We start from the raw sequence: 26,832 nt of genomic DNA, 5'->3' as shown, positions 1-26,832 counted from the left end.
ATCATTGGAATCAATGGACAAGGACATCTCCTAAAGTTTCGCATTTCGAAAATTATATTTAATTTAAAATTAATAGTGGCATATGTGACTTATAATACAAAATTCATCGTATTATCTTCAATATATACATCTTGAACTGTTAGAAAACTTCAAAATTGTAATCGTGAGCTACGAAGATTACTACTGGATCTAGTGTTATTTTTATAATTTTATACCATGACACACTCAGATTTTTACTTAATTCAACAATTATTTCAAGGACTTCAATAATCTAAATGAAAGTGAAATATTTTTACTAAAATCAAGAAATATGTCTATTTAAGTTGTTGTATTATAATTTCTTGATGATGAAATAAATTGTTTCGTTTGATATTTAATTAATTGTAATGTCTTTTTTTGCGAATATTAATTTAAGATTCTAATTGCTAGATGATAGTTGTTATTCAACGTCTTCTATGATCACTGTTTATTTACAATGTTACTTGATCTTACAAATATAAAAAATGAAATACATATACACACCCTAAAAACATTACACTCCTTTTTGGGCAGTCGTGTAAAAAATTGAGATATTACTTGGAAGATAATAATTTTACTTCCTTTTTATTGCAATTGACTGGTACCAAAAGTGACCGAAAAATCCCAAAATCAAAAAAAAATTGAATTTTGGACTTTTTCTTAACTGCAGTAAGAAGCCCTCATTGAGAGTTTTTCAACGATATCATATGTGGTACTTATTCTCATTGGTTCCAGAGTTACATCCAAATGAACTTCTAATTAATGAAGTATTTGGATCTTACAAGGGGAAAAAATTGTAAATGTATTGAATTTACAAGATTTAGTGTTTCTTTTTATCAGTATAATTTCATGTGCTCCAAATCATTTGTAATGTTTTGTGCAATATCTTATTTATTCGATCTTATCAACATAATTACATTGTTTTTCAGCTTATCACCTATCGCTTGTAGTCATTTCAGTAATTTTTTATAAACTTACTAATTCAGTTTTACCAAATGTATTTACAGATTAGAAATTATTGAAAGTCTAAGAAAAAAATCGTTTAATATTTTATAATTGTGATACACAGTTCTGAATAAATAAACTAGCAAAGCCTAATGGATGAAATATTTTCTTTCTGGGTGCCAACTGCTTAAATTTTTTCAAAGTTTGCTTATTAGTATATAAAAATATATTCTGTGAAGAATATATTTTTGAATCAGATTAGATTTATTTGTTAATTTCTTTTTTTTATGATAATATATTATAAACTTTTAATACTCCAAACAAAAAAGTAATTCTTTGAGCACTATTCAATCTATGCACAAACTTCAAACATTCAGGTAGTACAAACAAACAACTCAGACTAGTAAACTTATCTACAGTTAATTTGGTAAGTATTAGTGAGTATTATCTAAAGTAAGATTCAAATTCAAAACTATTATAGACTAAAACAACAATAATGGTTTTTCTATTTGCATGTCCCAAAGTGCTTTTGTAAATGAATCACTCAAAATGCAGTATATACATTTTTTTCTCCTCCTCTATGAATCATATTTTCATCCTCATGAATCATGAGACCTTGCCGTTGGTGAGGGGGCTTGAGTGCTCAGGGATACAGAGTAGCTGGACCGAAGGTGCAACCATATCGGAGAGGTATCTGTTGAGAGCCAGACTAAGGAATGATTCCTGAAAGAGGGCAGCAGCTCTTTCAGTAGTTGTTAGGGGCGTGAGTCAGGACGACTTAAACGGCCGTATCAACATCACTCAGTCCTCTGAGTACTGCGCAGCTGAAAGCAATGGAAAACTACAGCTGCTTTTTTTCCAAGAAAATGTGGCTCTCTGCATTTTCACATAGCAATAATGGAGGCGCCTTCCTTGGTAAAATATTCCGGAGGTAAAATAGTCCCCCGTTCGGATCTCCGGGTGGGGACTACTAAGGAAGGGGTCACCAGAAAATTAAAAAATAACATTCTACGAGTCGGAGCGTGGAATGTTAGAAGCTTGAAAAAGGTTGGTAGGCTAGAAAATTTAAAAAGGGAAATGGGTAGGACAAATGTGGATATAGTAGGAATTAGTGAGGTTCGGTGGGAAGAGGAAGGCAACTTTTGGTCAGGTGATTTTAGAGTAATTAACTCAGCGTCAAATAATGGGCAGGCAGGAGTAGGTTTCGTGATGAACAAGAAGATAAGGAGGAGAGTGGAGTATTTCAAAACGCATAGCGATAGAATCATTGTAATAAGGATAAAATCAAAACCTAAACCGACAACGATTGTTAACGTCTATATGCCTACAAGCGCCCATGATGATGATGAGGTAGAGTGTGTATACGAAGAGATTGATGAAGCAATTAAACACGTAAAAGGAGATGAAAATTTAATAATAGTTGGAGATTGGAATGCAAGCATTGGAAAAGGCAAGGAAGGAAATATAGTGGGTGAATACGGGCTGGGCAAAAGGAATGAAAGAGGGGACCGACTTATAGAATTTTGCACGAAGTATAATTTAGTAATTGCCAACACCCAATTTAAAAATCATAATAGAAGAATATACACTTGGAAAAAGCCAGGCGATACTGGAAGGTATCAGATAGATTATATCATGGTTAAGCAAAGATTTAGAAATCAACTCGTTGACTGCAAAACTTACCCTGGAGCAGACATTGATAGCGACCATAATTTGGTGATAATGAAATGTAGATTGGGGTTTAAAAACCTGAAGAAAAGTGTCAGATGAATCGGTGGAATTTAGAGAAGCTTGAGGAAGAGGAGGTAAAGAAGTTTTTTGAGGAGGACATCGCAAGAGGTCTGAGTAAAAAAGATAAGGTAGAAAATGTAGAAGAAGAATGGGAGAATGTTAAAAAGGAAATTCTTAAATCAGCAGAAGCAAACTTAGGCGGAATAAAGAGAACCGGTAGAAAACCTTGGGTTTCAGACGATATATTGCAGCTGATGGATGAACATAGAAAATATAAGAATGCTAGTGATGAAGAAAGTAAAAGGAACTATCGGAAATTAAGAAATGCTATAAACAGGAAGTGCAAACTGGTAAAAGAAGAGTGGATTAAAGAAAAGTGTTCAGAAGTGGAAAGAGAAATGAACATTGGTAAAATAGACGGAGCATACAGGAAAGTTAAGGAAAATTTTGGGGTACATAAATTAAAATCTAATAATGTGTTAAACAAAGATGGTACACCAATATATAATACGAAAGGTAAAGTCGATAGATGGGTGGAATATATTGAAGAGTTATACGGAGGAAATGAGTTAGAAAAGGGTGTTATAGAGGAAGAAGAGGAAGTTGAGGAGGATGAAATGGGAGAAACAATACTGAGATCTGAATTTATGAGAGCATTAAAAGATTTAAATGGCAGAAAGGCTCCTGGAATAGACGGAATACTTGTAGAATTACTGCGCAGTGCAGGTGAGGAAGCGATTGATAGATTATACAGACTGGTGTGTAATATTTATGAAAATGGGGAATTTCCATCAGACTTCAAAAACAGTGTTGTAGTCATGATACCAAAGAAAGCAGGGGCAGATAAATGTGAAGAATACAGAACAATTAGTTTAACTAGTCATGCATCAAAAATCTTAACTAGAATTTTATACAGAGGAATTGAGAGGAGAGTGGAAGAAGTGTTAGGAGAAGACCAATTTGGTTTCAGAAAAAGTATAGGGACAAGGGAAGCAATTTTAGGCCTCAGATTAATAGTAGAAGGAAGATTAAAGAAAAACAAACCAACATACTTGGCGTTTATAGACCTAGAAAAGGCTTTCGATAACGTAGATTGGAATATAATGTTCAGCGTTTTAAAAAAATTAGGGTTCAAATACAGAGATAGAAGAACAATTGCTAACATGTACAGGAACCAAACAGCAACAATAACAATTGAAGAACATAAGAAAGAAGCCCTAATAAGAAAGGGAGTCCGACAAGGATGTTCCCTATCTCCGTTACTTTTTAATCTTTACATGGAACTAGCAGTTAATGATGTTAAAGAACAATTTAGATTCGGAGTAACAGTACAAGGTGAAAAGATAAAGATGCTACGATTTGCTGATGATATAGTAATTCTAGCCGAGAGTAAAAAGGATTTAGAAGAAACAATGAACGGCATAGATGAAGTCCTACGCAAGAACTATCGCATGAAAATAAACAAGAACAAAACAAAAGTAATGAAATGTAGTAGAAATAACAAAGATGGACCGCTGAATGTGAAAATAGGAGGAGAAATATTATGGAGGTAGAAGAATTTTGTTATTTGGGAAGTAGAATTACTAAAGATGGACGAAGCAGGAGCGATATAAAATGCCGAATAGCACAAGCTAAACGAGCCTTCAGTAAGAAATATAATTTGTTTACATCAAAAATTAATTTAAATGTCAGGAAAAAAATTTTTGAAAGTGTATGTTTGGAGTGTCGCTTTATATGGAAGTGAAACTTGGACAATCGGAGTATCTGAGAAGTAAAGATTAGAAGCTTTTGAAATGCGGTGCTATAGGAGAATGTTAAAAATCAGATGGGTGGATAAAGTGACAAATGAAGAGGTATTGCGGCAAATAGATGAAGAAAGAAGCGTTTGGAAAAATATAGTTAAAAGAAGAGACAGACTTATAGCCCACATACTAAGGCATCCTGGAATAGTCGCTTTAATATTGGAAGGACAGGTAGAAGGGAAAAATTGTGTAGGCAGGCCACGTTTGGAGTATGTAAAACAAATTGTTGGGGATGTAGGATGTAGAGGGTATACTGATATGAAACGACTAGCACTAGATAGGGAATCTTGGAGAGCTGCATCAAACCAGTCAAATGACTGAAGATAAAAAAAAAAATATCATCTATAATACGAGTATATTCAAAATAATATTCTGTAATGAATATTTTGCCTTTATATTATGTAATATTATTTTTTTGTTATTCCTACAATACTGTTCTCAGTAAGTGAGTACGGTTTACTTTTGTGTTTATCTCATTAGTGTTTAGGTGATATATCAGTAAATTTAATCGATATTTGAAGAGTCCAATTTCTTCCGACTTTCTCTATGGACAAAAATAAACCGGGTTTTTTTACAGAATCCAATTTCCTTAACTATTTTGTCAATGTCAAATCTAATTTTGTAACTCTAAAATTTATATTATTTTCACATTGCCGATTACGTCTTTGCTGCATATCGACAACGACACTTGTTAGCCCACATGGATAAGAATTTTACACGTTATTACTATTAATCTCATTAAAATTCTTAAGAATCTTTTATCTACTTTCAACTGGAACAGCCTATCACATGTCGTGCTGGCTGTGATTATTAGGGATTTGGAGAGGTAGACTATCTCCTTACTCAGATGACTCGGGTCGCGGTTACTTCAGATCGTATCTGTACAAAAGAGAGAGCAGCGAAGACGACTTGGTGCCCGTATTGTGGCGACCTTGATGATGTCGAGCACGTGATTTTCATGCGGGACGGATGGACGAGTCCAAGGGCGCGATGTGCGGCGTTTACGGACAAAATAGAAACGAACAACATAATCGATGTCATGCTCGCTAGCGCCGAAAAGTGGAATACGGTCTCGGAGATGGTGAGGAGCATTTGCGGTGAAGGAGATTGTAAAATAAATTGGTGGCCAGAGCATGTGGGGCGTCCATCTTCGTCAGTTGGATTAGATTAGGCCAGATTAAGTTGGGTTTCCGGCCTCCGTGGCGCGATTGATAGCGTCTCGGCCTTTCATCCGGAGGTTACAGGTTCGAATCCCGGACAGGCTTGGAATTTTCACACGCTTCTTGTTATTCATCTCATCCTCTGAAGCAATTTCTAACGGTGATCACGGAGGTTAAAAAAAAGAAAGATTAAATTAGATTAGACCAGGCCGATTTAGGCCGGATGTACGTTTCTGTCGATACACGTGGGACTCCGCTGATCCTTGCCGCCCCCTTTCTGACAAGCGATCCTGCGATTCCCATAGGAGATTATGCCATGTTTGTAGCGGATCTTAACTTCACGTGTCGCAGAGAAGGAAGGGCTTTAGTCGGAGAAAGCCCGACATTACTATCTGTGCTGGCGGATGGTATCTGTTAGAGATTTCCTTTCCTCCGATGTAAAAAAAAGGAAAAAACTGGAACAACCTCAGAACATTAATTCATTTGCATCGGCAATCATCGCCTAATTCATGATTTGATAATTTACTTTTTTTTGCTAACATTTGACAATCTGGCCCACCTTTTGCGTTTCTTAATAGAATATTTATACTTTATCCTTTATCTCACCGATACGCATATTACTGGAAATATAAAATAAAAATTACGTACTAAAAAGAAATCAAAAAACGAAACAGCAAAATTAGTACTTGCTCACAGTACAACAATTAGAAGAAAATCCAACTAGATTGTTGTATGGGGCTGTCAATAGACGAAACTGTATTATGAAGTAATGATGATATTATCATGAATATAGACAGAATGACCGCGTTTACTTAGCTCTTTCTTTGCATATTCTGTAGATAATTCTTTTCTTTACCTATACCAAGTTCTTTGCCTGGGACTGAGCTCATTTACGTACTTGTTTTCCGCGACGATAAATGTACTGGATTATCAGGATCATCTTTAAGATCCGCATAATGCGGTAAAACAAAATCAGAAAAAGTGAACTTAACCCCTTTTACCACTGTACCCTTCAATTACAATAAATAGGGGTTTGGACATTTAGAAAATATATAACATTTATATTATTCTAACACGATAAATATAAAAGTTTACTCCCTTTAATTATACTTAGTAAATCTCTCGTAAAAAAAGGGTAAAGATTTGGAAATTATTATTATTTTTGTAACACTTATTTAATATAATAAATAACAGCAATAATATTACTAGTAATTTTTGAAATTAAAATTTCTATATATATATATTTAGTAATTAGTTTGATTTTAGTAAACATTGAATATTTTAAATTCTCTTAATTCTAGCACGTTAATTTACTTGTAAAAATAATAATTATAACATACACAAAAGCTACATGGAGAATACAAACATATAAATAAAAGATAAAAAAGCTACTGATAAAAATAATTGTTTCTTACGAAAATATTTCTTTCACTTCTCCAAAGTTTTAATACGGCTAACAGATCATAAAACATCAAATCGATAAAAATAATTAGAAATTTAAGTAAAATTAACATTTATTAAGAGAAAATTTATAAAAAAATTTTGTAGTACAGTTGATTTATACCGAAATCTGTTTACTAAGAAACATTGAAGGTCATATTTTATGAGCCTTTATATACAATTTATAAGACCAATTCTTATATATATCTTTTCAATTTAAATTATTAATAAATATATTGAGTTGATAATATATTTGTCCTTGTTACTGCTGCTGCTATTTTTTTTTCTTATAAATAATAGCGCTACTATAATTTTCAAGCCTTGTGAGTTCTGATGGCAGAACTTATAAACTATTTTAAATTTATTAATATGAAACGTTATCACTACTTCCTCTCGCATCTATATTTCTGATTATGATTATTTTTTTTACATTTTCCCCGTCTTTCCTGTTATAATTCTTCATAATTAATAACATTTTCTAAATCCGCATAAAATAAATATGCTCCAAGTTCCATAATTATGCCGTCATAAGATTTTTACATTCGAATACTTTATACTCAATTTATACAGATGTTAGTAAGATTAACTCATGATAGTAGTAATTTTTAATTTTATTTTTATTTTACCTTAAATATATTGCATCATGATCATCAGAGAGATCCTTGCTCTCACGTATGAGAGTTGGTGGCTTTATTCATATCCCGCTGTAAAATTTTCGCATAGCTCACAGTCCTCTTCCATTCGAATCAATGTGCCTACGTTTTCCAGTCTCCTCTTCAATTTGGTTTTGTCATATTTTCGGCGGTCTTCTACGTGATCTGCTGCCCTTCATTTTTCCCTATACGACTAGCTTCTCAAGATTTTCACCGAGCCTACGGAGTATATGGCCGAAAAAGCGAAGGATGCTCAGGAAGCGTACTACGGAAAACCTCCTCTGTATACCCACGTCGTTTATAATCGAGTTGTTCGTCTTTTTTTCTATCCGCAGAACATTCTTCTGTAGTCCTACATTGCGAATGCATCAATTCTCCTCCGGTCATCCACTTTGATGGTCCAGGTCTCAATGTCGTACACGACTACCGGGGGAAGTCTAGTACCTAAAACAGTCTCAGCCTTGTATTCCTCGTGATTGCCCTAATAACTTTCCAAATAACTAAGCTCATCCTCCTTTAAGATTCGTATTTCGGCCGACAAGCACCCGTTTCTATCTGTTTTGGATCCTATTTATACGAAACTGTCCACGTTTTCAAAATCACATGCGCATCACGGACTGAAAGATCGTTGGCTCTGTCTACGATCATAAGTTTTTGTGTTTCCGGCGCTTAATTTCAACCCTAGTGCCTCACTTTCTTGTTGAACTCGATCGAGAATTTCTTCATTTCAGTTTCAGAGCCTGCGAACAGGGCCTTATCGTCAGCAAACTTTAAGTTGGTTATAAGCCGGACTCCTATTCTTACACCGCCTTGCCAGCTTTCCAGGCTCTTCCGTAAGATATATTCGCCGTAAATGTTGAGTAAGATTGGAAACAGAATATATCCCTTTCGTACTCCTCTTAATAGATAAAAGGGCTCCGTTATTTCATCTTCCAGTCTGATGCGCTGTTCTTTACTTATAGGTACCGAATAAAGAGAACAAGATGATCAGAAACGCCCATCTCCTTCGACACTCCCCACAGATCTTTCAACTAGACCGAGTAAAAGGCTTCGGCGTAATCTAGGAAGCATATTTCAAGAGGTATGTTGAACTCGCCGGCTTTTTCTATCAGCTTCCTAATACAGAGTGATTCAAAGAAACGGGAATTTTTAAAAATTAAATAACGTTAATGAAAAATATTTTTTAGAAAATGAATTTTATTTCATGTAATTGTACAAATGTTGCCATTTTAGGATACATACATTTTAATTTATTTTTAAAGATGACATCTTGCAGGTGACTTCCTCTTCTACGTAAACACTCACGAAGTCTCTTCGTTAAATTGTTCATGGTTTGACGTAACATCTCGACTGGAATTTCCGCAATTGCTTCTCGGATCTTTGCCTTCAGTTCTTCCGTTGTAGTAGGTCTACTGTGGAACACTTTGCTTTTAAGGTGACCCCACAAACAGTAATCGCAAACTGAGAGATCAGGCGATCTGGGAGGCCATCCAATGTCACCGGTTCGTGAAATGACACGTTGTCCAAACAATCGGCGTACAGCTGCCATCGACATTCGTGCAGTATTGGACGTTGCTCCGTCTTGTTGAAACCAGGCTGAGTTAAGAATCGGTGGAAATCTCTTTTGTTGTTCCACAACAAAGATTTCAAGCACGGCTACGTAACGAGCCGACGTCACTGTAATCGCAAGACCGTTGTCATCCTCAAAAAAATAAGGGCTTATAACACCGTAAGATGACATAGCACACCACACGGTCACTTTCTGGCTGTGCAACGGACGCTGGTGTAGCTGCGTAGGATTTTCTTGTGCTCGGTATCTGAAATTTTGCTCGTTAACAAATCCACTGAGGCGGAAATGCGCTTCGTCTGACATCCACAGTTCGTGAACAAACTCTTCGTTATCGTTTATCTTCTGAAGCATTACATTAGAGAATTGTGCTCGCACAACTGCATCGTTCGGTTTCAGTTCCCCGACGATCTGCAACTTGTACGGATGGTATTGCAAATCCTTCGCTAACATTCTTCGAACACTTGAACTATGCGACTGTAAAGATGCTGAGAGACGACGGTTTGACCGATGTGAACTTCGTGTGACAGCATCTTGTAAAACTTGAACATTCTGTGGTGTACGGACGGTTCGCTCACGGCCTGGAGGTTTCTTTTTCATTGCCGAACCGGTTTCCACAAAATTAGATATCCGTGTTTTAATTGCGTGTGCTGATGGAACACGGTCGTGCCGTCCCAGATTAAAATGACGGCGAAATTCTCTACGCGCTCCCTCCACACTGTCATTGTTTTTGTAAAACGCTTTGATAGCAAATGCACGTTGCGCACCACTCCAAGGATCTATGACAACTAAATGGCAGGTTAGGTTAGAGAGGCTAGCGCCACTTATCAAGTGGTACAAATCGCCCACGGCTACCTACACAACTTTCAAAATTTCCAAATTTCTTTGAATCACCCTGTAATTAGGATTTACTATCGCATACTCCTTTCTTTGACGAATCCAACTTGCTCTGCGGGAATCCAGATAGTATCGTAGACCTTCATGGAGTATATATAACAAAGCTTATTGTACGTAACTGTAAAATTACACGGCGTAAAAAATTAAAGAGGAGGTTTTTATCTACATTTACAATATTCTTAAATTCATATATTTGTATTTTGCACGAAGTTCAATGATATGTAGCTGAAAATGGACGAGGTTATCTTCAAAACCGCATGAAGTTTCTGACAGATTGAAGTTCTCATCTAAGAGAAAATCTTTCCTTTATTCACATATTTACTGTACCGACATCTTGATATATAAAATCGTACATTTTAAATTTATCAATAGCTTCTCTTGCCTTCAATTATAACACCTGCATTGTTACTAGCAGTCCTTTAAATATCTTTCATATATTCAGCAACATAGTCATATTCTAAAGAAAATCTTCATGTTTCCGGTACTGTGAAACCTTTGTCGTAGATGTTCAAGTAAAAATTAAATTCCCTGTTTACTCCACCGACCAACATTTGTTTCTTCAATGTCAAACTTTCGGGTAGCTGATCTGTTCCTGTTTTCTTCCTTGTATAAAACCACCTTCCTTTTTAACTGGATACATAGTGAACTCTTCTTGATTTCATTGCTAGTATACTGATGGTAAGAGTGACAAAAAAATAAAATATAAAAAGTGCACTATATAAAAAATTAAATAGCAAAAAAAAAATGGAGATAGGCAAGTACATACAAACATGTTACAAAACAAACTAAATACCTATTAGATTTTACCATAAGCAATGTCATTTTCAGGTCATTATTAAAAATTTAAGGATTTTAAACAAGTCAGATTTCGTACCTTAGTCTGAAAAAGAACACAGAAAATAACAAAATAAATATATCTATTATGAAATGTCTTCTTAAAAACAAATTGCTGTTTTCACATTATAGAAATATTTTTAAATTCAAATACCCGGAATTTTTTTATATTGAGTTCATTTATTTACCTTTCTTAGCTTCGTCATGACTAAATCACCTGTTGACACGTTTTGGATATATTCCATTTTATATATATAGATAGATAGATAGTGTGTGTGTGTGTGTGTGTGTGTGTGTGTGTGTGTGTGTGTGTGTGTGTGTATGTGTGTATGTGTGTATGTGTGTGTGTGTGTGTGTGTGTGTGTGTGTGTGTGTGTGTGTGTGTGTGTGTGTGTGTGTGTGTGTGTGTGTGTGTGTGTGTGTGTGTGTGTGTGTGTGTGTGTGTGAACTAATTATATATAGATATATAAACTAATACCGTCTTTCATTATAGCTTTATTAAAAGGGAAAGTATCCTGATCATATCAAAATGGGGTATCTGATTTTTTTTCAAATATACTTTTAGAGTCCAATTATAGTTCATTTTTATTTTGTTAACCTCCGGAACCACCATTAGGTATTACTTCAGAGGATGAGATGAATGACGATTTTTGTAGCGTGTGAAAATGCCATGCCTGACCGCGATTCAAACCCGGGACCTCCGGATGAAAGGCCGAGACGCTACCACTTGCACCACGAAGGCCGACAACTATAGTTATCTAAACAAAACATATGTATGTATGTATGTGCGTATGTGTGCCGCATTATTTTTACTGTTATATCTCAGGATTGACCAAACCTTTTTTTTTTTTCAAATTTTGTTCAAATATTTCTATATATGAGGCATTAATCGTATTATTTTTTCAAAATTCATTAAGATGTCGCGGAAAACCAATTTCATTTTCTTCAGAGACATTTTAGAGTAAGCTTTATTAAAGAAAATACGTTACCTACAATGCATATATAAATAATCCAATTTTTTTTTTTTTTTGTAAAAATCGACTATCACCTCGTAAAATTGAAATTTAAGTTTTTTTAATCTTTCGATTGCTCTCCCTTCGGTTTAAATATTTTTCAAGATATTTTTGAAAGTCTATATTTCATACATAGAGCTATCAAGAAATATATACAATATTTTTTTTTAAATTATAGACCCGACCCAAATTCAATAGCCCTGCTGCAGTAGTTAATAGTTAAGATTCATAGACACCTGGTCCACGAAAATAAAATCGCAATTAATAGCAATTCTTTATTTCTTCTACACGTAACATTAATTTTTAAACTATTTAGAAAACTTTCTAAAGTTTCTAAACTTTCTATTAGTTTTAAAAATACCTTCTTCCTTAGACGGTGAGTAAAATTGGAAGGTTTTTGTTACATTTCTAAAAAAAAAAAAGAAAACTAAATGAGAATCTTTATGTCCAAACACCAATTTTTAACAGTCGAAAATTAATCATTTCATGTAAGACATTAAGAGTTTTTTCAGAGATGACATAAAGTCCTTTGCGTCATGGTCAAGGACAAATAAAGAAAAATAAATGTATATTTCCTTATGTAATCAGTGAAGCTGGTTAAATAACAAAAATAGTAAACAGTGAAGTCGCTTACATTAATGGTGGTTGGCTTCAGTCCAAAAGACTACATCCTTCGTGTTAATATTGTTACATATGGTGTTCAAGGTCACTCATTCAATTGTAAGATTGAAATGTACAACTGCTGGCAATAACATGTTAATTGAAGTACAGATTATTACCGGCTCTGTTGATGTGTTTAACTTTCTTACTACGAATCAACATATTATTTAATATGTAGAGTTATAAAAATTAATTGGTACTAAGAAATATTTTAGTAAACTCTCTAAAAGGTCTAAACAAACAAAACAAAAAAAAACATTTGTGTTAGTAAAAGTAGTAATTAATAACAATTAAATTTTTTTTTTTTTATTTATTCAAATATAGTTTATAAAAAATTTCGTTTATTTTTGTTTTAAACAATAAGATGTTATCAAATATTTAAAATATCCGATAACAAAGCAATATGTAGAGTTGAAAAATTTAAATATTGGGAAAATAATAACGTCGAATATATTTGAAAAAAACTGGATGAAGAATAAAATACGAAAATGGAAATTGTCTATCATCTCATGAAGAACATTTACAATAAAAAATTCGTTATAAAACTCCAAATTCAGACACTATTTCACTATTTATATTTTATTTATCTGGTAGGACTATAGTCCTATCAGAAGCAATGTATGGAGCAGAATATCTGCAGTTTTTTTTCATAACAAGAAATAGCAAACGTAAAAAAAGAATTTTAAGAAAATTTTATGGACCAAAATATGAAGATGGAATTTTCAAACTGAAAAAGAAATTTATAGAAAAAACAGGGGACTTAATCTGGAAAAGAAGATTACAGTTTTATGGACATTTATGTAGAATGAACAAAAAAAGATTAACAAAACAAATTTTTAACTTCTACATAAACAGAGCCACAAAGACCATCTGGTTTAAAGAAATAGAAACAGATCTAAAAACTTTAACAAATTTTAAGGAGCTGTGTAAAGACGGAGATAAATTTAGAAAAGTGATTCGAGAATCTAAGTTTCCAGAGTGAAAGAAAAAGAAAGTTATAAACCTAACTGGGTGGACGAAAGAAAGGCGACAACAGAGGAAAAGAATGAAAACCTTTTGGGAAAACAAAAAGAAGTCAAAATTATGCAGCCGTAATCCGTAATGATCGGAACGAAAAGAAAAAAAAATCATTATTAGTTTATTTGTAACAAAAAATAGTAAACGTTGTAAATATAATTTGACGTTAAACAAGCTTTTTATTTATCAGTATTTTGATTAATATATGTCGAAATAATTACTATCACATTAATTATTTTATTGGAATAATTATTCCAATAAAATAATAATTTTATTGGAGTGGAATGGATTTCAGATCCTGATAAAGCGTCAAATAAATAATATATTTTATAAATTAACTACATATCATTATGTAAGAGATGTACTAGAATAGTATTTTGAAGATATTTAAGGTCATACATTGCTTTTAAATGAAGGGAAAAATGTTAGAAAATATTTAAATCTACGAAGCTGTTTTCCAAGCATTTCCTGATAGTCATCGTTTATTCGGAGCAACTTTTTCTCTTTCGTTTGGGAGTTTTATTTCCTTTTGTTGTATTATAAAGAATTCTGGAAAGGAATATTTTAGCTATAACATATAAAAATGTAATGTATTACCCAATATGAGTATAAATATGCATTTTTTTTTCGTGAACAAGAATAGAAACAAGGCTTGGAAGTAATGTTATAATAAAATATCATTCAAAGTTCAAAGAAAAACATAATTTATTGAATTTAATTTGCAAAATTATTCATGTTATTTACAAATTATACTTTTTTCGTTGGCGAAATATTTATAGAATTGTATAACAATGCGTAGTGTCACACAAATAATACTGATCTACACATGCTTTTCAGACAGTTACTCTGCATAATCCAAAATTTCGTACGTTAAGATCAGTAATAGTCGCATTAATAAAATCATTTTGTTTCTTAAAAATGCTGCTGTTTTTATTCTAACGCCTTTTTAGAGTCGGTAATGACAGATTAGTGTATTTCTCTCGGTTCAAATTTAACCCAAATACCACCTACAACTTCCTGTAATGCAGATTTCTTATTAAGTTTTAATGGTGTTTGTGTTTTTTCACTTAAAACGACATTAAATGATGAACATATAGCAGCTAAACACACTTTCATTTCCAACATTGCCAATCGCATTGCTGTAAAAAAAAAGAAATTAAAAAAAGCACAAAAATATCTGCATATTAATCATTAATTAATGACTAATATGGATTTATTTTTACTGTGTATACAAAAGAAGGTTCATGTACTGAATATACTGATAACGATATAATGCGTTGATCATCATACAAAATAATTATACAAAATTAGCCTGGCACGTCTAGCCACTTCCATCTGGGCTCTTACTGTATTCATTATCTTCATACGTGTGAAAATAATGCCGATAAATAGCAATTAAAGCCAGTTCAATTTATAAAAATTATCAGTGTTTTTTAATTTCTTCCAAGCAATCAGCACTGGACTCGAAACGTTTGAGTGATCTGAAGAATAGGGGTTAAAGTAGAACGAATAGTCGGTCCCTTCTTAAAAAAGTATTTTGACCTGTAAAAAAGTAGGTGACCTCGTCACTTCCTCCAAAAAAAAAGAATATATTTTTCTTTTATCAAGTAACAGGATGTAAACGCAGCCAGTCGCACTGCATACGTAGTAACAGTGTAGTAGAAATACTGGTTCACCCCTGCGCCGTACTCCGTTTAAAGCCTACTAAAAGACTAATTTTATCGATAACCGAAAGAGATGTTGAAAAAGCAAACAACATTTTTTATAGAAAATTTAATTTAAAATACTGCATGTTATTTTTGAATTCGATTTGACCATCGGTTCGGACATAGTAAAATTGAATATCGGAGAGAAACAAAAATCCGGATGATACCGTATGCCATTAAAACGGCTACTATCTTGAAACAGTGAAATATTTCGTAACAGAAATAATCCTGTTTTCTTCCAGATTTAAAATTATGTTCGTGCAAAATTTCAGAACAATCGGTTGAGTAGTTTTTACGTGAAATTCGGGTAAAAAATTCACAAAAACCACTAGATTTTTTATATGTACGAGGTGAGTAACAAAACTAATGAGACTGACTTTTTACTTACCAAAGTTTTTATTTTTTTCAAACAACAATATTATCGCCTTCAAAGTAGTTCCCTCGGGCAGCCATACACCGGCGGAGTCGTTGTTCCCACTCCTGGTAGCAGCGCTAGGACTTTTAACTACTCGGTCACAGTCTTTTGAATGTTCTCCATAGTTCCAAGATGACGTCCTTTTAAGACATTTTTCAATTTCGGGAAAAAGAAAAAGTCACAAGGACTCAAATCAGGTGAATAGGGGGGTTGAGGAACCGTAGGAATGCGTTTTGAGGTCAAACATTCCGTGATGGAAATGGCGGTGTGACACGGGGCATTGTCACGATGAAGAATCCACTTGTCTGCAATATCTGTTCTCACGCGAATCACTGGTTTCCTGAGCCTTTCAAGAACATCTTTGTAAATCACTTGGTTGACAGTTTGTCCTGGAGGAACAAATTCTTTATGCACGATACTCTGACTGTCAAAAACCAAATCGCATAGTCTTGATCTTTGATTTGCTCATTCGACATTTTTTTCGGTCGAGGAGAATACGGATTGTGCCGCTATTCGCTTTGCCGCTTTGTTTCGAATCGTGCTCAAATATCCAGGATTCATCACCTGTGATCACACGATTGAAGAATTCTTGATCATTGTCAATCCTCTGAAGAAGATCAACGTACACGTTTCTACGATTGTCCTTCTGTTCCGCTGTGAGGTTTTTCGGCACCAATTTCGCACGAACCTTTCGCACGTCCAAATCTTCTGTCGAAATTTGATGTACGGTGAAAGTGTTTAAATTTAATTGTTCACTCACCATCCTTATTGTTAAACGACGGTCTGATCTCACAAGAACCCTCACACGCTCAACGTTTTCTTCAGATTTTTAAGTCGAAGGACTCTTTGAGCGAGGTTGATCTTCAACGTGTTCTCGGCCTTCCAAAAATGATTTGTGCCAGCGGAAAACTTAAGCTCTTGATAAGCAATGTTCCCCGCAGGCCTGTTTCAACTTTTCAAAGGTCACACTCGCGGATTCCCCAAGTTTAACACAAAACTTGATTGCACAACGTTGCTCTAAATTTCGATGCTCCATTTTCGTAACACACAACAAAACCACAACTTCACTGAGGCGCTGTCAAAAATAATGTGTTGGCTGAACGGAGTTGAAACTCGTACTGAGCACGTGGAAGGGATGAACAAATCGGTTTAGCACAGACCGGTAGATACAGCGTTGCCACATCGCTCGTAGTGTTACCAATCTCATTAATTGTTTCACACACCTTGTATTTTAGATATTATATATTAATTTTCATGGTAATATGAAAAATATTCGTTCGTTAATTTTTTCATTTGTCAAGATGAAGACTTATAACTGGATGATTTTGAATTTTTTATATTTTCAGTTAAAAGCTTTTAAATCAAACTTTTATGCAATATTACATAGTTAACACTTCGCATAAACAGTATGGATCGTTGTTCTTTATGTATCATGAGCGTTAATAGACAGTTACGTCTGGGCAATTTTGATTTTGTCTACAGCTGAACGGCAAAATGTGGTGGTGATCTAAAACATTAATCCCTTTTTAATCCTCCCATCATAAAATTCTCCAAGGAACTGGACCTTGGTTTCCCATGATTTCCCTTGAAATACGAGACGAAGTTGACGGTAATTTTCTAGATTTCTCACTCTTCAACATTCAGCTTTTTGAGTATATACTCATTGTGAATCTTATCTCTCACACTTATCTTACGCAGTCGTCAACAGCCCCACATCCGAAAGGCTTCAATTTTCTTCAACGATGCTTTTAATATAATCCACAACTCAACCGCATACAGCAGCAAAAAGAAGATATATTACTTAATTTAGGTATAACTGACTGTTATAAACAACAAAATTATCGTCATATAATAGAAAATATATATAGTTTTGAATCTATCAGGCTTAATAAAAAATTTCAGAAACCGACTTCTTTACTTAAATTTTTTTTGTTAAAGAATATGTTCAGATTTCAAATTAAAAATACACATCAACTTAACACGAAATTCTAAATCTCGCTTCTACCTTTTAGGCGTTATTGTTCATGATTCGCTGCGATAAAGCATAAAAATTTGAAAATATTAAAAAGTAATTCTTGATTCCAATATCTGTATTTTATACTAATTAAACAATATTTTTATTATTATAATACTGATATTCTCAATAAACATTCCGTTAAAATTGAAGACAATCAAATATGTTTCTTGCCATCGGAAATTTTACTTGCTGAGTTATTCATAACGAGATAAAAATCATTCATTTACACTGAATATTTTATAATTCATATTTAAATAGATTTTGGTGTATCATAATTTATTTGTTCTATAAGTTGTTTATTATAAGTTTGTAATTATCAAAATCATAAAAATTGTTTCTGTATATCTATTTCCACTTTAGAAAGTACATAATAAATGTTCCATCTGGTTATAAAAATAAATTGCCCTTGGTTCGAATCCGGCATAAGTTTGTCATTATTAACACTACTTAATCAATACGAAATTTGAATTGGGAGTCAGTCTTTTGTTTCTGAAAAAAGTAATTAAATAATAAAAACTACTTATAAAATAAAATTTGCTAATATAAGCAAACGTTTAATAAATTAATCTATCAACACTTACCTATACAAATCCTTGGCCCATCTCCAAACGGGAAGAATACACCTTTCGGAATCGCATCCATGTTTTGGAATCTATCAGGATCAAATGTTTCTGGATCAGGAAAATACTTTGGATCTTTGTGTAAACCTAATGCAGGTATTTGAACAAAAGTTCCTTTGTTTATTACTAGACTAGTTCCAGGCATTTTGTAATCTTGTGTACATATTCTAACAAGAATCCCTCCAGGTGGTCGTAGACGTAACACCTCTGTAAAAAAAAAAATTAATAAGGGCATTTAATACTATATTTATTTACTATAATGGAGAGTCAATATTTCAGGAAATTCATTAAGTTTTTACGGGTTCCAATTCATAAAATATAGCGTTTGATCTTATTTATTTGTATATAAACAAGAACTTTCTTTGAAAATAGAGTAGGTTTTGTAATATCCACTGTAAGATGAATTGTAAGTACTGTCAAAAACACCAATTTCCTCTATACATTATCATATGTGATTTGGTATCAATGGAGTGACACTATTACACATTCTGTTATTTAATTTTATTAAAGAAATACTATAGTGTTTTTTGTTAACCAAATGAAAAACCCCAAAAATGAAGTTGCACCGCGATAAATCTACTGAAACGGGGTTCATCGATATTAAAAATTTAAGCATAATTTATAAATTATAAATACATAGGAAAAATAATTTGAAAACAAAACTTGTGGCAAGTACCATTTAATATTTGTTCCATGTATGTCATCTTTTTGAGAGCATCGTAAGTTAACTCCTGATTTGACAGAACCGAATCAATTTCTTCTTGTAGTCGTTTTTGAACGTCTTTATTTACGGCTAATTCATATAACACAAAACTAAGAACAGTCGAAGTCATTTCAGTACCAGCAGATATAAAGACAAATATTTGCGCTGCTATCATGTAATCTGTAAAAACTAATAAAAAAACAGAAACCGATTAATTTGAACAAAAAGTGTAAATTCTCTTTAAACCTATATCTACTTTTATAGACTTTTTCACTACATAATTACTATATAAGGTCTTCATAAAAGAATGATGGGATTACTGTAATTCAGATCAAAGTTGAAGGGAAATTTTAAGTTATGTTGGTAGCCCTGATAACCTCCAATCCAAACGTTTGAGTAACAGCAGTTCAAACCATCACCCCATTTTTTGTATTGTTGCTGAGGTGTATTTTTTTTCTGGTGAGTAAACGGATAAAAAAAGCCATTTACACACGCCTGGACAGGCCCAGGTAGTGTCGGACTCGCACGAGTTAAGCTGGATGACGTTAAGAGCCTGTGAATTCCCACACCCTACCGACTAAAAAACCCTTTTCTCACCTTACTCCCTTTTTCCGTGCCGGTACCGCAGTTAAGCATTGTGCAGCTCATACCCGGGGAGTGCCTGCAGGCTCGGGGGATCAAGAGTCCCCGTGCATTATCACCGTCACCCATCCCCGCAAGCGCGAACGAACGACGGCTCCGCAGGTGGTCGTCCACTACTGTAGAAGCACTGGGGAGATCCTCTCCTGTGGAACCGATTTAGATATGCTGCAAATTTTCCATATCCGGAGAGGAACTTGGCAAGGTAGAAATCCACCTTCGACCTCGCCATGTCCCCTCCGGATCCACGGCTCCACCCTCTGTATTAGGGGTCTACTCCACGCTGCTCTGAATGGAAACACTCCCTCCTACTCCAGTCACCATTCCTCAACAGCGAGTCTTTTGGGTTCCGATTCGGCATACCCTTATATCTTCTTATCAACTGAGTAACCCGGAGGTGAATAGGGTAGACGCTAGCAATAACCTCAACCGCCGTGTTGGATACCGTGTGGTATGCAGAGACTATCTTGACAGTCGCCCTTCGTTGGAGGGCAGTGAGCCTCTTCACTATTCTCTATTTAGTGAAGGCCACCCTTCAGGCCGGCACTTCGTACAGGAGTATGGACGTAATCACTGACAATATTAACCTCCTTTTGTCATTTTGGCTATTTTAACATCCTTGGGGCCGGTCCTGCTCCTTAGAAGTCTATCCAAGTAAACCATCATGGACCCTGCTTTCAGTGTTACCTCCGTCACGTAGCCATACGCCATAGTTCTTAACATACCTTGACGTTGCCACCCTGACTCCACCTACGGCATATAACAACATCACGCAGCCTCCGCCTCCCAGTCATCGCCAACGTGGCTGTTTTTTCGGAGGCAAGCGACATTTTTGTTGCAAGGAGTCAGTCGCTGATTTGTTCAACAGCTCGGTTCCTCAGATGGAAAAGAACTATCACATGAAAATAATATATGACGTCGATTCAAACAGTATGAAGACATTAGATCTGTTCTCAAGGAAAAATCAACCGTCAGATAACGAGCATCCCACGAAACTGTTGAACGAATTAGACAATATGCGATCAGATGTCGAAACAAATCCATCTATTGTCGAAGCCTCGAGTTAGATATTCCGAAAACAACAATTCACAAAATTTTACACAGAAAATTGAAATTACACGCACATAAAATCCAGCTACTGCAGGAATCAAAACCTGATGATGAAGAAAAACGTTTCAATTTCCCTGTTGGAATTTTCTACAAAATTAATGAAAGAGAATCATTTTTAGACGATGTAATTTTTTCGGATGTAGCTACATTCGATATTAATGGATATGTTAATAGACACAATTGACGAATATGGGAATTTGAAAACAAACATGTAATTTTTAAGAAACGACGCCTAAAGTTAATGTTCGGTGTGGTGTGATGAAAAATCGTGTAATCGGGCCTTTTTTCTTCGCTGAAAAGACTATTAATGGAAATGCGTATCTCGATATGTTAAACAATTACTGTTTTCCTCAACTGGGTGAACTCGAAAACATATAATGAATTCATTTCCAACAAGATGGTGCACCTGGGTAATGTATTCGTCAGCCAGCCTTTGAACGGAAAATTTGTATATCGATGGATAGACAGGCAAGGATCCTGACCTCCAAGGAGTCCAGACCTGACACTTTGCGATTTTTTCTTGTGAGGTTTGTCTATTCGCAAAAATTACGTGACCTACTTGACTTAAAGGAAAGGATTAATGAAGCAATTCTAACCGTAACAGATGATATCTTAATTTGTGTTCGTATAGAAACTAAGTATCGACTGGACATTTACCGAGCGACTAATGGTACATATATTGAAATTTATTAGTTATGTAAAAAATTGTTTGAGATGACAAATTCGATAAATAAACAACAATTATAAGTAATTTCGTTTTCATTTAATCTATGTTCAAAACCCCACCATTCTTTTTTGAAGACTGTATAATATATTTAACTAACCTATTATAGTAATATTTTATCAATTATCTACTGTAAAAAATTATCAACATCAAGAAATTTAATAAACTTCAACAGAATTTACTTAAGAATTTTTTCCTAAAATGATAAAGCAGAATAAAATAAAAAATTTAAAACATGTTTTTCTTCAAAGTAAAAAAATTTTAAAATCGTACTAAAATGTAAAAATAATTTTGTTTTAAAGAAAATCACATTTAAAAGAATTATTTAAAAAAATAATTTGTAGTTTATGCACGACTGAAAAGAAAAATCTGATGTGGACACCACATGACTTCCTTGTACGCCTATTAAATTACATATACACATTTTTTTAACAGTAAAATTTAAAGGACATAAAATTTTATTTCATTAGTAACTTCTGATATTTTTTTCATTTTTTTCATTTTTATTGTTATTTTTTAATTATTATTTATCGTAAAACATCTTTTACAATCGGAGATTAATAAACCAATATATTTAATGTTTAAAAAAAAGTTAGAAAAAATGAGATGAAGTCTGATTCGAACCGAAGTGACTTCTCCTTGTTCCAAATATTTCATTAATTAAAATTTCATTTGGCTGTAGGTCTGGAACCAATGAAAATAAGTACCACATGATATATCGATGAAAAGCTCTGAATGAGGGCTTATTACTTCTATTAAGAAAAGTGTAAAATCCAATTTTTTTTAGATTTTGGACACTTTTGGTTCAATCGACTGCAATCAAAAGAGGAGGTGCACAACTAGATCTTATAACAGTCCCAAATCCAAAATTTTAACATACTACGGCTAATCGTTTTTCAGATATGCAAGATATATGCGTACATTAAATCGACAAAGGCAATCGGATCGACAGCTACATCTTATCGATTCTACAAAATGTTCCCCTTGTATTATTTATAGTCATATCATATAAAAACAGAGTGTCCCATATAAAACGCAACCCATCAATCACTCATCCATGAAATTTCAAAAGTCAAGCTTACTCCCCTACCCGTTACTGAAATGGACTCGTCCAACATCTGAACATCGCGGCAACGCAGTAGAACACTACCGATAGTAACAACAATGCAATCATAACATTCAGTGTACTGCTAGGGACAAGATGGTGTTTTCGCAACACGAACGTGCTTTCATTGTTGAGTCGTACTTCAGTACGAAATCAGTCGTTGCAGTGCAAGGTTTGTTTCGCCATAAGTACCCGGATAAACCGGCTCCTAACAAAACGTCAGTATTAAGGTTAGTTGCAAAATTTAGAGAGACCGGTTCTGTTAATAACAAGGAACACAAAAGATCTGCGTCAGTGTTGAATACAGATACAGTCACTGAGATGAAAGACCGATTACTCGCCACGCCAAATAAATCGATCAGAAGTTTGTCTGCTGAAATTAATTTGTCTAAATCGACCAAACGATTACAATTACGACCTTATCGCATTCAAACGGTTCATCGACTTCTTGAACCCGACAAAGAAAAACGGCTACAATATTGTCAACGGTTTCATTTGGATGGCTACGTAAACAGCCAAAACAGTAGAATTTTGAGCGCTGAAAATCCCCACGTTTATCACGAAAAACAATTATACCCGCAGAAGTCGGGCGAGTGGTGCGCGATATCGCGGAAGAAAATAATCGGTCCTATTTTTTTCGAGTACACCATTAATGCAGAACGATATCAGGATATTTTATTTCAGTTCATCGCATTCTTGGAAGAGGAAGACAGACACTGCTGGCTACAACATGACGGTGCGACATCGCACTACGCAGGTTCAACTTCTGATTTCATTGAGGAATTCTTTGGTAATCGTGTTATCGGTCGATTTGACTGCGGCGGATTTTTTTCTACGGGGTTACCTCAAAGAAAAAGTCTACAGCAACAAATCACGAACACTTTAACAATTGAAAGTCAATATTGAACAAGCTGTATTAAATATCCAGCCACAAACCACATACCTTTTTATTATTACAATACCTACCTATATAATGTTGGGTTGCGTTTTATATGGGACACTATATATAAAATATATTGAATATCGCGACGTAGGTCGCTGTGAAAATTTTCACCATTTTATGACTTCGTGAAATGAGATTAGTTAAGGTTTTAAGATTTGAGGACAAGGTTGAACCATTCTAAGTTAAAGAAAAACATGTAAAAATTTCAATATATTTTGTGTATATATATATATATTTAATATACAAATCTTGTATTACCTGTACTTTAAAACTGTAAATCTATTTAATTTACTCATTAATTAATGAAAGACTTTAAATTTGTGTATACGAAAAGAATAAAAAGGTTAGCTATATTATTTTTATGTAGTCAACTAGTTACTTACCAGCACAATTTTTGTCATATTTTACGTTTTTGAGATGTTCAATTAGCTCTAGGTCCTCTTGTTCTTCGGCGTTCTGCAAACCATTATTAGGATTTTGGATTAGTTGATCATCATTAATGCTTTCCGCTGTAGATAAGTATTTTAATTCTTTCTCTTTCTGATCCAACATTAATTGAAGAAAATCGTTTCTTTTTATTTCACTTTTTTCACGATATCTTAATAGATCTCCGGTTAGTTTTTGGAAGAAATCATTTACTGAATCGTCTATCAATTTTAGCTTTAAAAACTTTCTTATTTTAGGTGCTGATATATAAATTAAAATTTTTATTTGCAATAATAGAGAGGGTTTAAAGAAATTTCTACTGGTTTGTAAGAAAGTGTTATTTTTTTCTTCCTTTTCATTTAACGCATCTACCTTTAAACCAAATGCAATGTTACCTGTAACATTAATCATAACTTTAAACAAAAGGTTTCTAGTGTCTACGTCTTGATCTTTTTTTTCTTTTAGGTAAAGCACCATTTCATCATTACACTCTTTGATTTGTTGAAACATTAATTTCATTTTACCGGAAGTAAAAGTCGGTGTCAGTTTATGCCTTAGAATTCTCCATTTATCGCCGGCGATATTAAATAATCCAGCACTAAATATATCTGTTTTTTCATTGTATTCGTAGTTGCGATCTTGAAAATAAGTAAAATCTTTAATAAGTACCTGATTTATTAGTTCAGGATCACGTATTACAATAAAAGGTGTGTGAAACATATAAAACCCAAAATATTTTTCATTACTAAACTCTCTGTACCAATCGAGGTTTAGTTCGATTATTGATTTTCTACCTAATATGAGGTTGGTCATACTCCCTAAAATTGGTAGTGAATTATTCACAAACGGTACTCCTTTTTCTTTCCAATAATTTAATTTCTTTGACGATAATGCATAGATCAGATAAATAAACACAAAGCCAAGTAATATAGTGGCTATCCAGGCAATCTCCATTTTAATAATACCTATTATTTACCTGGAAATAAAATAAGCGTTAAATATAATTTTAATATTAATAATAACAAACATTAACAAAAAGTTATATTTAAACAATCTGTACATTATAATATTGAAAAATTCTACGAAATTCATCAATTTGTCGACAAAACAGGTTCACATCTGTTTCTTAAAAATTATGGAAAAGGTTTTTTACGTCTCAATGTTTGTTGTTATAAAAGTTTCTATAATAGATTCTCCATCTTTTTTAAATTCCGAATTGCGTGTTTTCTAAAATAATATTTCTGTCATTATATGTGTTAATACTTGTTAATTTGTTGGAAATTTAAAATAAATAAAAAAATACAAAAATATGTTTAATTACATATAAAAAATTATTTTTATAAAAGCTTTTATTTAACTAATATTAATATTAAAATTAATAAAAAAAGGAAACAAATTACAAAAACCATCTAAAAAGTAAAAAATAAGAATTAAATCAAGTTGAGAATTTGAAACAAAAAAATATAATATATTACCAAATATAAAAATGCACTGAAAAGTAAAAATAAAATTATTTAAATATTTAATAAATAAAAAATAAATAAATGTAATAATTATTAAATTTTATAATTAAAAGTAATGAAAATATTTCTTTATCTTTTGAATTATTAAGTTCAAAAGTTACATTATTATTTTTTAATTATATTATATTTATGTTTCCTTGATAAGAGAGTAAACGTTAGTGAACTTAGCTTTAATGTTTACTGATACGTACTCTGATTGCTCTGATTCTTTTACGGTATATTTTGATAAATTAAAATAGTACAGAAATTAATTGAAATTAATTTTTTCCAATTCTTAAAAATTTATTTATTTTTTATATTTAAGGAAAAACGGTTAAATTTGTAAAACGGCTACTTTGTATATTTATATATTTTAATTACTTTGAAAATATACTTTTGACTGATTAATTAAATAATGAATGTGATGATATTAACTACTCACGTAAATTAAGGTGAAAATATTCTTTTAAACGTGATAATTTAAAAAAACACTAAATTATAATTGAAAATATGAGTATTATTAAAAAAAGATCATTACTCCGCTTATCTTATACTGTTTTAAACATCTCGTAGCTACTGACTGCCAACTATGTTAAGACACTGATTACGTACTTGTATATGTTATATAAATGTTGACTACAGAGCTCCTCGAGTTATTGGTTTAAATTAATTTTTAATCGAAGTAATGTGTTTATATTATTGTTCATTATAGTGCCTGCTAAGAAAATAAAGATAATTCAAAGTGTTTCTAATCATAAAATGTTAAATAAATACGTGGAAACAACTAAGCTATTATAAAATTCAAAATTATCTATTCTCGATATTATCCGAATAAATATTACATACGGATATATTAATAAATACGAATATAAATATTATCATTCATTTATGTACTGATTACCCGGTTTACATTTGAATATATTATTACAATTTTTTAGGTGAGACATTCAGATTAATTTGTTTTAAAACAAACAATGTAACGAATGTTAAATGCAGCTCTTGAAGGTTTGAAGACAAAATATAGGGAACAACCAAAAATCTATTTCGTGGGATAATTTCAAGCAATAAAAATGAATAAAGATAAAATATGTAAGGATTTTTTTGTTAATATATGTTATATTTTTTCTCACTTTCAATAGATATATTATTTTACTTTTAACATTCTATGGTTTTTATTAATTGGTT

At 33.0% G+C, this 26,832-nt stretch overlaps 1 protein-coding gene across 1 annotated transcript in view; it reads right to left on the bottom strand.

The window, feature by feature from the left end:
• The window catches only part of LOC142320078 (uncharacterized), a 72,134-nt gene extending 45,888 nt beyond the window's left edge, over positions 1-26,246 (bottom strand). Inside the window, exons 1-5 of the mRNA XM_075357752.1 lie at positions 26,090-26,246; positions 24,103-25,121; positions 19,172-19,387; positions 18,457-18,702; positions 14,705-14,876 (exon numbers count right to left, since the gene is read on the bottom strand). Coding sequence (XP_075213867.1) covers positions 14,705-14,876; positions 18,457-18,702; positions 19,172-19,387; positions 24,103-25,099 — 1,631 coding nt within the window. The 5' untranslated portion in view covers positions 25,100-25,121; positions 26,090-26,246. The remainder of the gene's footprint in view (positions 1-14,704; positions 14,877-18,456; positions 18,703-19,171; positions 19,388-24,102; positions 25,122-26,089) is intronic.
• Between the last annotated feature and the right edge of the window lie 586 nt (positions 26,247-26,832).

Source organism: Lycorma delicatula, chromosome 2, assembly GCF_047948215.1.
Source record: "Lycorma delicatula isolate Av1 chromosome 2, ASM4794821v1, whole genome shotgun sequence".
In the NCBI taxonomy this organism is placed as follows: Eukaryota; Metazoa; Arthropoda; class Insecta; order Hemiptera; family Fulgoridae; genus Lycorma; species Lycorma delicatula.
Note: the sequence above shows the minus strand (reverse complement) of the source record. Positions and strands in the feature narration are given on the sequence as shown.